At 43.1% G+C, this 16,373-nt stretch overlaps 1 protein-coding gene across 3 annotated transcripts in view; it reads right to left on the reverse strand.

Annotated features, from left to right (window-relative positions):
• The window catches only part of LOC126236785 (uncharacterized), a 192,471-nt gene that overhangs the window by 14,760 nt on the left and 161,338 nt on the right, over positions 1-16,373 (reverse strand). For all 3 annotated transcript variants that reach the window (XM_049946368.1, XM_049946367.1, XM_049946366.1), the window contains exon 9: positions 13,668-13,823. In XM_049946368.1, coding sequence (XP_049802325.1) covers positions 13,668-13,823 — 156 coding nt within the window. The remainder of the gene's footprint in view (positions 1-13,667; positions 13,824-16,373) is intronic.

The raw sequence follows: 16,373 nt of genomic DNA on the forward strand, positions 1-16,373 counted from the left end.
AGACGACTTAGCATTTGGTTTCTTTGACAGCTACACGATTATATCACGACGCTACTAATGAGTGACAATTTACAATGTTGCTTTTGCGGTGTATCTGTTTTATATCTGCACAGTTTTTCTGAAATCTTCTGGAAAGTAAAACAGGTTTTAGTAGTAACTTTTGTAGTATAGCTACAATGCGACAGGGTTTTCGTGGCACAACAATACGTTACAGTACAGTACTTTCTTCATCACAACAATAAGCGTAATAACTAAGATATCTATTCGCAAAGCATTTCATTTTTGTGTATCGTGAGGTAAGTACATTGACTTCTGCAGAACTTAGCTTTCGGAGGCCGATAACTACGACACTTCCACAGAGATTATCTTACAGGACGCACAGTTTAGCGCACGCATTTGAGTGATTAATTTTGTACTTAAAACATTTATTTTTAAAGATATTTGAAGTACAATGATACAAAGGTATTCCGTGATACATTTCATTCCATTGCTGTAATCTGTAACACCTGAGGGTATTATTCATTTATCCTCAGGGGGGTACACACCTACTTTGTGTACCATGTGTTTGGCAAGCACAAGGGGCCCTAGCTAATATGGTATTTGCTTATACAACTTTACACATCGGTACCATATTTCTCTAACACATAAATTACACAGCTATCTGATTATTTAACAAAGAAACAAACATTTTTTTACTACCTCAGTGACAGATGTTTACGTAATTATACCGTTGGATAACTTCACACTTACGAAATTGTATTTTGTCTGTACTTTGTGAAATGCTCATATTTTTCTGGAACCATTGTGATACTATGAGAGCTTTGAATGACGTATTTGGTAAGGGAGCATGATTTTTAAAGTACGTTTGAGGTAAATGACACTACTGACATGAGCAGAGAATTTTTTTTAGGTTTTGAAATTATTGGAGGAAGCTACGACGATTTTGAGAATTGACTGAGGTGTTATGATGTTATTATTACGATGACTTTGTGTATTATGCTGTTGCGGTATGTTTATGATCAGTAAGCTGATGCTATATGAGTTATTTGATTATGCTACGTATTTATTATCAGGAAATATTGAAGAAGCGTCGACGAATTTGTATATGTGTAATAAGGTAAGGAGTAATGAATTAGGGACTCTGACTTGTAAAAAAGGATGTTGGAAACCAAGAATCGTATTTTAAGAGGTAGGAAATGTGTGTAAATGCGTGAATGTATCACAATGCTGGCGAAAATTTTTTGGACACTGTTATATTCATAAGATATTGTTTCTACACATTTGTAACCAAATTCTCAACCTGTGAATTTTTTTATGTGAGACTGTCACTGTAGCGAAAACTGCTTTCGTCAATATTTCGGTATGAAAGGTAAGTGACCGTGACGTAATTCGTTGTGAGCGGCCAGGTGTGCCAGCCGCCTTGAGAAAAAGCCATTAGGTGGTAGAAAAAAAAAGGGGAGGCCATTATCCTCGCTATTGACATTCCTTTGTAGAAAGCATCGTAAATACGACACGCTAATAATAACTTGGAAACATTTTTATATCTGCACACCTGATTATGACAAGCGTCTTTCTACGAGAGTTGAGAGATTTTCTGTACTACCTTATGAAATGCCCTATGGCTAATGAATGATGTTTAATGCCTTCCTTTGTACATATTTACTCATTTTGTTTAATATCTAGTTTCTAGCTGCACTGCAGCATTGGTTAAAATAAAATTTAATATATGTACTAATATAGTTATTTTATGCCTACAGATCGAGTCAATAAGAAATTTATGACCTACTTCCAAGAAAACGAGGGCACATAAATAGACATTTCCCTTCATAGGAATTGCATAAATAATTTCTTTACGATTTGGTAACTTATCTGCTAGTGTAAGTTCTCGTGATGCATCACTCTAGTGTTAAGATGTGACATAGGTATTAGACATGGCCATTTTTAGTGTAATACTTTTTCTGCTTGAACTTTGTCATGTTTAGGTATAAGTTATGCTGTTTGCCAGGCATAGTGCTACTGAATTTTAATTTGTGTTACTCTGCTAAGCCAGATTTATTTTTCTTGTTTGCTGCACATTGCCTTACATTAGTTGTAATATTGCAATTGCTTCGCTAATTTCTAAAATGCTGCTTCCTTTGCAAATCTGCTCTTTTTTGTCATTGCTGTTTGCGTTAATTGTTTTATGTGCTGCTGCATTGCCTCGTCCCTTAGTTTAGCATCTGAGCTCAGTAGATTTAAGTTAGCTTAAGAGGGGGTAGACTATATAAGAAACTAGTTGTGATGAATGGAAAGAAATGCATTGACAAGGTATATAAAAAGATTTGGGCCAAAATGAGTATTGTACAATGAGCCATAATTATTTTGAAAGAAATATGGTTAGAATACAGAAAACAGGTATAGATAGGACTTTTTGGAAATAGTGAGGAACGAAGGGAGATCTCCGAGAAGTAAAGAAAGTTTTGTTTGCAAAATACTGCAGTAAAAGAAACCCTGTCCTTTCCTTGTGTTATCCCACTATGTGTTTGTGTTCCCTTGTGTATTTATGTTTTTCCTGTATTTATATGTTTATCTGATAAGACTTACGTTGTAGAATTTTTCTAATACTAAGCTACATTCACTATGATGAGGAATACTGTTATCCTCAAATATAATTAGCATTAATAATATGTTATTTACCTTGTACATATGCTTAGACATTATTTATTCTGTTTTGTTTTAATGCTCATGTGTGAAGTTGATATTCCAAAAGTTATTCTGATCTTTCATGTATGTACTTATGTCATAATTCCTGTGACACTGATGTATATGTTATTTCGATTCTTTTGTAAAGCCTGTATTACAAATGTTCTCTGTATTGTTATGTTCTTTAATGATGTATTTTGTACCTTTGTAATTGTATTCTCATGTTATAAAATTGTAATTGTCACCAGTTCATCATATTATTAACTTGTAAGTTACATTTCACTGCACACGTTTCTGTTGGTCATTGTATATGGACAATATGTGAGAAGTAGGGACTGTTAGTGTTTGCACGTGTGTTAATAATTCAGCAAGGGACTGGTTAACAGCATTGCTGGTTCTAAGGACAATTCCAAAAACTTTGTGAGTGCACAAGTGGTGGTTATGGACTTGCTATATTATCCGCAAGACTCTTCAATGGTGATTGTGCACCTGCACAGTCACAACAGATGGCTGCTGGCCATCTCTACAAGGACTGCAGTGGGTCTGCACCTCTGGTGGCCCACCAGTACCATTATCTCTACAAGGACTACAGTGGGTCTGCGTCTTTGCTGACTCACCAGTACCATTATCTCTACAAGGACTACAGTGGGTCTGCGTCTTTGCTGACTCACCAGTACCATTATTTCTACAAGGACTGCAGTGGGTCTGCACCTCTGGTGGCCCACCAATACCGTAATCTCTACCAGGACTACAGTGGGTCTGCTCTGTGATGACCTACCCACCAATACTCTTCAAAACTTCAACTGACTCCGCTGTGGGTTTGCTCTGTTGTGGCCCATTACCTGTCAGCATGTCAAGAGTCAGCACTGTCTTTCCGTTGGAAGGACAACGCTACTTCTTCAAGACTGCATGGAAATCCACTACTTCCGTGTGCATTTTCTTTTACTGCTCAGACTTTGAGAAAAACACTGCAATTTGATGAATGATCAGGACTGTCTTTATGGACTGTGAGAAAATTTTAGCTTTTGACCAACATTGTATCAATAAGTGTGTGCATTTGATTTCTTTGTTATTGTAATTACGATTATGAAAAATTTTAACAAATATGTATTGGCCAGTGCCCAAAAAAATTTGTAAAATTTTTTGTGGGGAGCATGGGGGCTATGTAAGTAGGCTGTTTAGGTTTTTTATTGGTAACGCCACCTCTGTATGAAAATCACTGGCTGTGCTGTGTGCAGTCTGTGGCTGCTTTGCATTGTTGTTATACTCGCCATTGTAGTGTTAGGCAGCTGGCTGTGAACAGCGCGTAGCGTTGCGCAGTTGGAGGTGAGCCACCAGCAGTGGTGGATGTGGGGAGAGAGATGGCGGAGTTTTGAAATTTGTCATGAACTGCTCTCTCTCTCTCTCTCTCTCTCTCTCTCTCTATATATATATATATATATATATATATATATATATATATATATATATATATATGATGATATCAAGGTAAACACATTGTTTGTTCTCTATTAATATCTTTCATTTGCTAACTATCCCTATCAGTAGTTAGTGTCTTCCATAGTTTGAATCTTTTATTTAGCTGGCAGTAGTGGCGCTCGCTGTATTGCAGTAGTGGGAGTAACCAAGATTTTTGTGAGGTAAGTGATTTGTGAAAAGTACAGGTTAATGTTAGTCAGGGCCATTCTCTTGTAGAGATTATTGAAAGTCAGATTGCGTTGCGCTAAAAATATTGTGCGTCAGGTTAAGCACAGTCATGTATAATTGTTTAAAGGGGAAGTTTCAAAACAAACGCACTGTGCCACCAGTAAACACGTGCTGCCCCATGTGATCGCTCACAGCCTTCTATACAGGCATTTCTACACAGCGTTTTAAATGGAGACATTGAAATATGTCGAAAACTACACATCAGATCAAAAATGTTATAATTGCAGTTTGTTTGTCTCGGAGGGGGACATGCAACGATACCACACACGATTCGCTACCCCCTCCCCCCCCCCCAACCCCATCCGTCGGTGGTGGGGGCAAATTCGAAATCTTCAGTGAGAACTCCCGTTTTATATTGCAGATGACGATTCTACGGTAAAATGGACATACGCATTTACTTCGTTTCGGCACAATGGAGCTGTAGTCGGAGGAATAGAAATGAGTACACAATCTTAATTTACGACGTGCTACTCGGTGGTCCCTGAGTATCCAGTGGCACGTGGGACTCCAGCTCCATTCTGCGAGGGTGCGACAGAGCAGTATTTCATAACTTCTAATTGCAAAACCCATTTGCAACGTTGTATTCCTCCAACATATCTAACAGGGGACCACTCGACGCGCCACTGGGTCCGTGTAGCGGACTACGACGTACTGTAACTGGCAGAACATTGCGGCCGGAGCTCATATATCGTGCAGACGTAGAACAGACTGCGGCTCTAAGCATTCCAATACCTGCACAGTGTTTATTGCCTGGACACCTATCTATCATTTGGAGAACAGACGTGCAAGTGGACGATGAATTTTGCAACACAGAAGAAAAAACTGAAATAATCCTGATTTACGGAGGATGTAGGAGAAATGATGAGGCTGGTCTTGCCTTGTATGCGGAGCGTTTTCCAGAGAAAGCTCGCTCTCATTCGTTCTTTCACAAGGTTGTGAATGCCTTCATGTCTGATGGCAGCGTATAGACCGGCAAAAGGAAACGAAGCAGACGTGTTACAGGAGAAGCTACTGAAATAGCTGTACTAGTGGCAGTAATCCACAACCCACAGCCGGCCGGTGTGGCCGTGCGGTTCGAGGCGCTTCAGTCTGGAACCGCGCGACTGCTACGGTCGCAGGTTTGAATCCTGCCTCGGGCATGGATGTGTGTGATGTCCTTAGGTTAGTTAGGTTTAAGTAGTTCTAAGTTCTAGGGGACGGATGACCTCAAATGTTAAGTCCCATAGCGCTCAGAGTCATTTGAACCACTTTGAACCACAACCCACGGATAAGCGCCAGGCAATTACACCGTGATTGTGGTATGTCGTAGGTAGCACTGTCACAGTACTGCATTGTCATAGGTATCATCCATACCACGTGTGGCTGCATAAAAAACTTTGTGGCGGCGATTTCCATTACCGGGTAGTGTTTTGTGAATGGGCACGTCAACAAATGCAAACGATCCCCACGTTCTGTACTGGTATAATATTTTCCGATGTGTCGACATTCACAAACCATGGTAGCGTTAACCGGCATAACATGTGATACTGGAGTGTAAACAATCCTCACTGGTTACGGCAAGTTGATAGTCAATGTCCTTGGTGTGGCATCATGGGGAACAAGCTCACTGGTCCGTATTTTATTGACGGCACACTGAATGGACACGAATAAGGAACATTTTTGGAACAGGAAATACCGATACTACTGCAGGATGTAGCCCTGGGCGTTCGACAACGTGTGTGGGTTCAGCATGACAGTTGCCCAGCGCATTCCGCAATTGAAGCACGGGAGGTATTAGACCGTGTTTGGCCCTATTAAATGGACCGTTAGTTCGCCGGCTTTGAGGTCACCGGATCTCTTTCTATGGGGTTGTTTAAAAGATAAGCCAGCAAACCATGAAGAGGTGGTCGACCGCATCAGAAAAGCCTGTGCTGACATTCCTGCAGATACGCATCTATCCTTTATGTGGTCATCTGTAAAGCGGCCACTAAGTGTAGTGCCGGCCGGAGTGGCCGAGCGGTTCTAGGCGCTTCAGTCTGGAACCGCGCGACTGCTACGGTCGCAGGTTCGAATCCTGCCTCGGGCATGGATGTGTGAGATGTTCTAAGGTTAGCTAGGTTTAAGTAGTTCTAAGTTCTAGGGGACTGATGACCTCAGATGTTAAGTTCCATAGTGCTCAGAGCCATTTGAACCATTTGAACTAAGTGTAGTGAAGTTGGCGGACTACGTTTGAGCACTTACTCTAATTGGAAAAGTAGAGTAGCGTTCGCCTCGAGCCACGACCACAGTGGTGCGTCGAGTAGTCCCTTGTTCTATATGTTGGAAGAATACAACGTTGCGAAAGGGGTTTCCAATTAGAAGTTATTAAATACTGCCCTATCGTGCCCTCGCAGCATATAGTTGGGGTCCCACGAGCCATTGAATATTCAAGGGCCACTCAGTAGCATGTCGTAAATTACGATTGTATACCTGTTTCTATTCCTCCTATTACAGCGCCATCTGAGGCGAAATGAATAAAATACTTCAAACAAAATGTATTTAGATTTTGCCGTAGAATTGTAATCTGCAATAAAAAAACGGGATTCCCATTGAAGATTTCCAGTTGCTCCCCGCCACCCACGCACAAGGTGGGGTGGGAGGGGGGCAGGGGTCGAACGTCGTGTCATTGGATATCCCCTCTGAGACAAGCAAATTGGAATTATAACTTTTTTTTATCCCATGTGTAGTTTTCGAAATATTTCAATGTCTTTAGTTAAAATGAACACAGAATGGTCTACAGTATTTTAGTCCTAGTTCCCAAAGCTTCATGTTATATGTAAGCACTAGATAGATATGAGACATAGAGGTCCCAACGCTCAAAACTACATGTTACGTTAGTGGGACACATAATTCTCGTCAATGACGAAAGGTCAGACGCCGGCCGCGGTGGCCGAGCGGTTCTAGGCGCTTCAGTCCTGAACCGTGCGACTGCTACGGTCGCAGGTTCGAATCCTACCTCGGGCATGGATGTGTGTGATATCCTTAGGTTAGTTAGGTTTAAGTAGTTCTAAGTTCTAGGGGAATGATGACCTCAGATGTTAAGTCCCATAGTGCTCAGAGACATTTGAACCATATTTGAAAGGTTAGACACAGCATTCAAGGCTTGATGACGAAGCTGGCAACAAAGGGAACATCGTTATATCTGCAGGTAAATTATTTTTCTCTGTTAGAGTGATTTCCAAGCCATTATTGCCCCAAGGTCACCTGACTAGACCACTTGACTTTTTCCTGTGGGGTCACGTTAAAGATAATGTGTACAATAACAAACCACGCACCATCGACGAGTTACGTCAGAACATTCGCCACGAAATCCAGGCATTCACCCCCAATACTGTGTCAGGCACATTGATGAACAAGCAACGCCGTTTTGAACTATGTATAAATATGGGGGAGGTCACTTCCAACAGCTCTTGTAATGTACCTTCATTTGTCAACCATAAAGGTATGTCATGTATTAATTTGGTTTTATATTCGCTAATATTAAGATTTTGTAACACTTTGCTCAAGGCTCCCGATGAGTGGGAAACCCTTTATTGGCATTGTTGCACTATAGCGTAGTTCAAATAATGCCACACAAACTTCTTTATTTATTTATTAAATAAGTCAAATTTTGTGTATCTCGTTTAAAACGACCAACAGCATTAATATCCATCGCAGATCATTCGTTCAAACCAACACACATTATGTTCGCGTGTCATTCCAAATCAAGAGACGTTTTATAAAGAAGAAATGAATGAGTAAACAAACTTGCGTTCTCCACTAGACAATCCACAGGTGGATTGTTCCAAAAACTGCAGCCACATATAAAAACATTGATGACGTGCACGATATGGTATTGGACGATCGCTGATTAAATATGTATGAAACAAATGATGCCACAGACATGTCAGAAGAAAGAGTAAGACGCATTTTACTTGAGAAAATTAATGCGACATAGTTTTGTACACGGACGCTGCCACATTTGCTGACTGCTTTCCAAAAGCAAATACAAAAAGAGTTTCATGTTAATGTCAGGACTGTTTTGGAAAGACAGCTTCCAATATTGTGCGCAATTTTCCTACCGTTGGTGAGACATGTAACTATCAAGTCATATTAGAAAGGAAACATCAATCAAAGCATTAGTGATGGCGAAGATCATGCACCAAAAGAGACGACGTCAGTTTCATTTACCGGAAAGAATTTTTTGAGACATATCTACAGCTACATACCACAAGCCACCTCAAGGTGGGTTGCGAAGGGTACTTTGTGTACCGCTGTCATTTTTTCCTTTCCTGTTCCAGTCGCGACTATCGGTCAGGTCCCTTGTGAGCCTGAATCTCTCTAATTGTACCTTCACGTTCTTTTTGTGAGATGTACGTAAGGGGAAGCAATATGTTGGCTGACTTATGTAGGAAACTACACTCACAGAGGTGTAACAGTAAACGACACTGCAAAGCAGAACACCTCTCTCGTCACGTCTGTCACTTGAGTTGGATGAGCAGCTCCATGATGTCCAAAGCTATCTAAACGAACTTGTAACCAAATGAGCTGCTTTTCTTTGGACCTGCTTAAAGTGGAAAAAGCCTTTGTTTTAATGATATCCATGCAAAATCCTGTATAACGTCTGTGACACTCTCTCCCCTATTTCTGGATAATACAAAACATGCTGCTCTTTTTTTTTAACTTTTTCGATGTATTCCATTAATCCTATCTGGTAGGGATTCCAGACCGCGAAGCAGCACTCGAAAAAGAGGACGGACAAGCGTACTGTAGGCAGTGTCTTTAGCAAATGGCTCTGAGCACTATGGGACTTAACATCTGAGGTCATCAGTCCCCTAGAACTTAGAACTACTTAAACCTAGCTAACTTAAGGACAGCACACACATCCATGCCCGAGGTAGGATTCGAACCTGCGACCGTAGCAGTCGCGCGGTTCCGGACTGAAGCGCCTAGAACCGCTCGGCCACAACGACCGATCTTTAGCAGATCTAAGTGTTCTGCCAATAAAACGCAGTCTTTTGTTTGCTTTACCCACAACGTTTTCTGTGTGTCCTTTCCAATGTAAGTTGTTCATAATTGTAATTCCTACATATTTAGTTGACTTTATGGCCTTTAGATTTGATTGATTTATCGTGTAACCGAAGTTCAACGGATTCCTTTCGGTACTCATGTGGATGACCTCACAATTTCATTACTTAGGGACAATTGTCAATTTTCACATCATACAGATATCTTTTCTAAATCGTTTTGCAATTTGTTTTGATCATCTGATGACTTTACTAGACGATAGACAACATCATCAACTCTTCAGATTCTCTCCTAAATCGTCTTTATAGGTAAGGAGCAGCAGAGGGCCTATAACACTAACCTGGGGAACGTCAGAAATCACTTCTGTTTCGTTCGATGACGTTCCGTCAATTACTACGAACTGTGACCTTTCTGACAGGAAATCACGAATCTAGTCACATAACTTATACTATATTCCAGAAGCAGGCAATTTCACTACAAGCCACTTGTGTGGTATAGTGTCAAAAGCCTTCTGGAAATCTAGAAATACGGAATCAATCTGAAATCCCCTGTCAGTAGCGCTCAACACTTCGTGTGTGTGTAGAGCTAGTTGTGTTTCACAAGAACCATGTTTTCTAAATTCGTGTTGACTGTATGCCAATAGAGCGTTCTCTGCAAGATAATTCATAATGTTCGAACACAATATGTACACCAAAATCCAGCTGCATATCGACGTTAATGATATGGGCCTGCAAGTTAGGGCCGGCCGATGGTGGCCGAGCGGTTCTAGGCGCTTCAGTCCGAAACCGCGCGACTGGTACGGTTGCAGGTTCGAATCCTGCCTCGGGCATGGATGTGTGTGATGTCCTTAAGTTAGTTATGTTTAATTAGTTCTAAGTTCTAGGGGACTGATGACCTCAAATGTTAAGTCCCATAGTGCTCAGAGCCATTTGAACCATTTTTTGCAAGTTAGGGTGTGTGGATTACTCCTACTGCCTTTCTTAAACATCCGTGTGACCTGTGCAGCTTTCCAGTCTTTGGTACGGAACTCTCGTCGAGCGAGCGGTTGTATATGATTGTTAAATATTGAGCTATTGCATCACCATACTCTGAAAGGAACTTAATTGGTATGCAGTCTGGACAGGAAGACTTGCTTTTATAAGTTATTTGAGTACAATGCATAGAACTGGCAAAAAAGTCTTTTTTTTTTTGGGATGTTGTTCAACTCGCATTCCACATTGGTTTGAACGTACTGTCGGCAAAGCGATGACCCTTCATGTGAATTCTGCACTTTGTCGTTTTGTCCAAAATGGTTCAAATGGCTTTGAGCACTATGGAACTTAGCATCTCAGGTCATCAGTCCCCTAGACTTAGAACTACTTAAACCTAACTAACCCAAGGACATCACACACATCCATGCCCGAGGCAGGATTCGAACCTGCGACCTAGCAGCCGCGCGGTTCCGGGCTGAAGCGCCTAGAACCGATCGACCACAGCTGCCGACGTTGTCGTTTTGTGGTAGATTCGTATTGATAACACCATGTCTCGTCTCCAGTGATGATTTTTGTTTTCTAAAAGAACTGCGCTCATCTTACATTTCAATGCACTGCGGCAGGTATTCACGCATCGTTGTTTTTGTTGGTGGGTCAAGATATGCAGGGTAAACTTTGCACACTTTCTTCATCAAAACATTCTGGAAAATGTCCTGAACACTTGATTTAGAGATGTTGCTCCATCACGATTTGTGACACAGCAACGTTGATACACTATGGCCGCTGTCTGCTCACAAGTGACTGGTCGAATATGTATATGTTGTTTGCAGTTGTTAAGTCAAGCTGCCGCCGTAGTTAGTGCGCTAACATCACTTGTACGCCAGGAATAAAACCTGTCTCGCAATTTTTTAGAAGGACCGTGTATGAGACTGATCTGGAACTTAAGTGCTGATATAGTGCTTCTGGTTTTTACTACTCCCGAAACTCAGCTAACACAATACAAATACACTGAGTTTTACGAAACAACTTAGAATTATGTGCGGGTTTCACAGCTGTAATAAATGTTACCTAAATTGAAGGGGGGAGGGGAGAAAGGAAAGTAAAGGATTAATTATATCCACTGCATTGCGATTTTATGTGGAATCAACGGCGACGAGTAAAAATGTGTGCTGGACCGATACTCGGACGCGTATCTCCTGCTTACTAGGCATTTGCTTTAATCATGTTACCAACCGGACACAGTGTTTATCGCAGATGTACGGACTATCTCAGCACGCTCCCCAGCTGACTCAAACTCCCACCCAGCGCCACCTGTCTGAAGGCCCTATCCATGTCCTCCACAGTCGCTACTTTTAGATTCGCATTATAGGTCGAACATTAATGTGCATCCGCACTGAACGTTGTGGACTCACTGTCCATCGATACTGTGTGGTTCCATACATTCCTATAACTGATTCGCCATGATGGGTAATGAATCCAAAACCGTCACTGCGGATGCACATGTACGTTCGACCTCCAGCGGGAATCTAAAATTAGCGAGCATGGAGGATATGGATGGGAACTGCGAATAGGTGGCCGCTGGGTAGAAGTGTGGGTCGGTTTGGGAGCATGCCAAGGTAGTCTGCGCATTTCCGACAAACACTGTGTCCAGGTGGCGCAGTAGTTGGCACATCCAGCACAAATATTCATTCATCGCTGCTCATTCCTCACAAAGTCATTTATTATTGCTCATTGCGCACAAAGTCCTGATATACTGTATCGTGTTGTATGTTAACCGGGGGCCTAGAAACGACGGAGAGGCTCCGTCCCCGCCGCAGCCGCAGTGGTCCACAACCCTACGACGACTACCACAGTCCACTTCACCCCACCTCCGCCCCACACCGAACCACTCTTTCAGGTTTATTGTGCGGTCCGACCCCCGGTGGAAGCCCCGCTCCTCCACCCCCTCCAGGGACGAGTGTAACCCCATGTTTGCGCGGTAGAGTAATGGTGGTGTACGCGTACGTGGAGAACTTGTTTGCGCAGCAATCGCCAACATAGTGTAGCTGAGGCGGAATAAGGGGAACCAGCCCGCATTGCCGAGGCAGTTGGAAAACCGCCTAAAATCCATCCACAGACTGGCCGGCTCACCGGACCTCGACACAAGTCTGCCGGGCGGATTCGTGCCGGGGACCAGGCGCTCCTTCCCAGTCCGGAAAGCCGTGCGTTAGACCCCACGGCTGACCGGGCGGGCAAATCCTGATGTAGGTGGTATCATTAATTTCTTCCTCTTATTTTCCTTTCTCTCCACTTCTTCTTCAATTTGCATAGCTTAAAATAAGTTATGAACCTTTCCAAAACAAAAGTTATGTCCAACAAATGGGTCCCAGCTGGAGATGTGAAAGTCAAGGACAGTCTATTAGAAGAGGTCAGTGAATATGTCCACCTTGGCCACATTATAAACATGAAGGGAGACGTAAGGACAGAAATCTATCGACGGAGCAAGTTTGGCTGGCAAACATTTGGGAAGAATTCAGTGGTATTCAGATCAAAGTTGCCAGTAAATCTGAAGAAAGCAGTATTTCATCAATGCATTCTTCCTGTGATGACGTATGGCTGCGAGACATGGACACTGAACTCATTTACAAAAGGGAAACTTAGGACAGCACAGAGAACCATGGAGAGATCAATGCTGGGCTATACAAGAAAGGATAGGAAAAGGGCGGATGACATCCGGTCTGTGACGAAGGTTAATGACATCTTAGAGACAGTAGGTTCCTTGAAATGACAGTGCGCTGGCCACGTCTCAAGAAGAAAAGACAACAGATGGACGAAGCTAGTACTGGAGTGGAGTCCGAGAGAGCACCGGAGGCCTAGAGGAAGACCACCAGACTGATGGAACAGAGACATCAAGAAGATCGCTGGTAACACCTGGCAGACAACTGCCCAAGACCGTCCCACTTGGAGAAGACTGCTGAAAGCTTACCTGAATCCACGACTCGAAGAGGCCACATCATTTAATGATTGAATTGGCTGATGATGATGAAAATAAGTTAGCATACACTAGCCAACACAGTACAGGATGCAGACACGATTCACCTCCTCGCAGAAGCACGTGAGAACAAAAATTAAATTAAATCCGGTGTATAAACAGAAACTGATGCTACTCCTGCTATGTCCACTCGACTCACCAGCTGTGGCTACAATTTAAGTCTAGGAAGCACTCAGAGATGTTGAAAACAACACTGTCTGGAACAGAGGCAAACAGGACGAGACGAGTAGTGTAGACAGAGGGGTACTTACTGGCGTAGTTGGGGCTGATGTCGACGAGCGAGGCGAGCGGCCCTGTGGAGACGGCCCCGCTGGCGCCCACGGCGGCGGCCAGGCACACGGCGGCCACCACGGGGCTGCAGCCCGAGTAGGCCAGCCCCAGCACCAGCACGCCCTGCACCACCGTGCCTGCAACAATGCCGACACTCACGCACTTAGCACTACTTACCACAAGGCCAAACTGACGTAGACAACAACTTCATTGTCTTGTAGACAGGGTGGTCCATTGACAGTGACCGGGCCAAATATCTCACGAAATAAGCATCAAACGAAAAAACTACAAAGATCCAAACTCGTCTAGATTGAAGGGGGAAACGAGATGAAGCTATGGTTGGCCCTCTACATGGCGCTGCCGTAGGTCAAACGCATATCAACTGCGTTTTTTTTAAAATAGGAAACCCCATTTTTATTACATATTCGTGTAGTACGTAAAGAAATGTGAATGTTTTAGTTGAACCACTTTTTTCGCTTTGTAATAGATGGCTCTGTAATAGTCACAAACGTATAAGTACGTGGTATCACGTAACATTCCGCCAGTACGGACTTATTTGCTTCGTGATACATTACCGTGTTAAAATGGACCGTTTACCAATTGCGGAAAAGGTCGATATCGTGTTGATGTATGGCTATTGTGATCAAAAAGCCCAACGGGCGTGTGCTATGTGTGCTGCTCGGTATCCTCGACGACATCATCCAAGTGTCCGGACCGTTCGCCGGATAGTTACGTTATTTAAGGAAACAGGAAGTGTTCAGCCATATGTGAAACGTCAATCACGACCTGCAACAAATGATGATGCCCAAGTACATGTTTTAGCTGCTATCGCGGCTTATCCGCACATCAGTAGCAGAAAAATTTGCGCGAGAATCGGGAATCCCAAAAACCTCGGTGTTGAGAATGCTACATTGAATCGATTGCACCCATAGCATATTTCTATGCACCAGGAATTGCATGACGACGACTTTGAACGTCGTGTACAGTTCTGCCACTGGGCACAAGAGAAATTACGGGACGGTGACAGATTTTTTGCACGCGTTCTATTTAGCGACGAAGCGTCATTCACCAACAGCAGTAACGTAAACCGGCATAATATGCACTATTGGGCAACGGAAAATCCACGATGGCTGCGACAAGTGGAACATCAGCGACCTTGGCGGGTTAATGTATGGTGCGGCATTATGGGAGGAAGGATAATTGGCCCCCAGTTTATCGATGGCAATCTAAATGGTGCAATGTATGCTGATTTCCTACGTAATGTTCTACCGATGTTTCACTGCATGACAGAATGGCGATGTACTTCCAACATGATGGATGTACGGCACATAGCTCCCGTGCTGTTGAAGCGGTATTGAATAGCATATTTCATGACTGGTGGATTGGTCGTCGAAGCACCATACCACGGCCCGCACGTTCACCGGATCTGACGTCCCGGGATTTCTTTCTGAGGGGTAAGTTGAAGGATATTTGCTATCGTGACCCACCGACAACGCCTGAAACATGCGTCAGTGGATTGTCAATGCATGTGCAAACATTACGGAAGAAAAACTACTAGTTGTTGAGAGGAATGTCGTTACACGTATTGCCAAATGCACTGAGGCTGACGGACATCATTTAGAGCATTTATTGCATTAATGTGGTATTTACAGGTAATCACGCTGTAACAGCATGCGTTCTCAGAAATGATAAGTTCCCAAAGGTACATGTATCAAATTGCAACAACCGAAATAAAATCTTCAAACCTATCTACGTTCTGTATTTTAATTTAAAAAACCTACCTGTTACCAACTGTTCGTCTAAAATTGTGAGCCATATGTTTTTGACTATTACAGCCCCATATGGAGAAAAAAGTGGTCCAACTAAAACATTCATATTTCTTTATGTACTACACGAATATTTAATAAAAATTGGGGTTCCTATTTTAAAAAATGCAGTTGATATCCGTTTGACCTATGACAGCGGCATCTAGCGGGTCAACCATAGTGCCATCTAGTTTCCCCCTTCAAGCTAGACAAGTTTCGTTCTTTGTAGGTTCTTCGTTTGACGCTTATTGCGTGAGATATTTGGCCCGGTCACGATCAATGGACCACCTTGTATAGGGCGAGGCAGAAAGATGTTAACATTAAATGGGTATTTAATCACGTATAATTAGAAGACAGGAATTTGGTTAGAGGGTTTCACTTTGGCACCCATCCCGCTCAGTGCACTTACAGAGTGTGTCCATTGTTGATTATAAGGCCCATTGGTGTCAGTGGAGCGGTGCTTCAGGTCGTCCAAGTTGCTGGGTTTGCTGGCGTAGACACGATCCTCGACCATACCCCACAGACAAAAATCGCACGGCATCAGGTCGGGTAAACGTGCTGGCCACGGGAGAGGTCCACCTCTACCGATACTACGCTTACAGAACATGTTGTTCAAGTAATCTGGGGCCCTCTGACTGTAATTATCAGAGGCACTGTCCTGCTGAAAGTACGCTCGCTGGAAAATGGCAAGTGGCGCGTTCTCCTCCATGAACGTGCTGAGCGTGGCAAGGTAATTTTCTCCCCTGCACGCCTGTTCTCCACAGAAGAAGGGTCCTCTCACTCTAACTTCGCTCACTGCACTCTAAACGTACATCTTGAGGGAATCGCGCATGCTCCCTCTAACATCCAGAGGGGCTCGGTCGCCTGGATGACACAGTTGTG

Source organism: Schistocerca nitens, chromosome 2 (assembly GCF_023898315.1).
Source record: "Schistocerca nitens isolate TAMUIC-IGC-003100 chromosome 2, iqSchNite1.1, whole genome shotgun sequence".
Taxonomy (NCBI): domain Eukaryota; kingdom Metazoa; phylum Arthropoda; class Insecta; order Orthoptera; family Acrididae; genus Schistocerca; species Schistocerca nitens.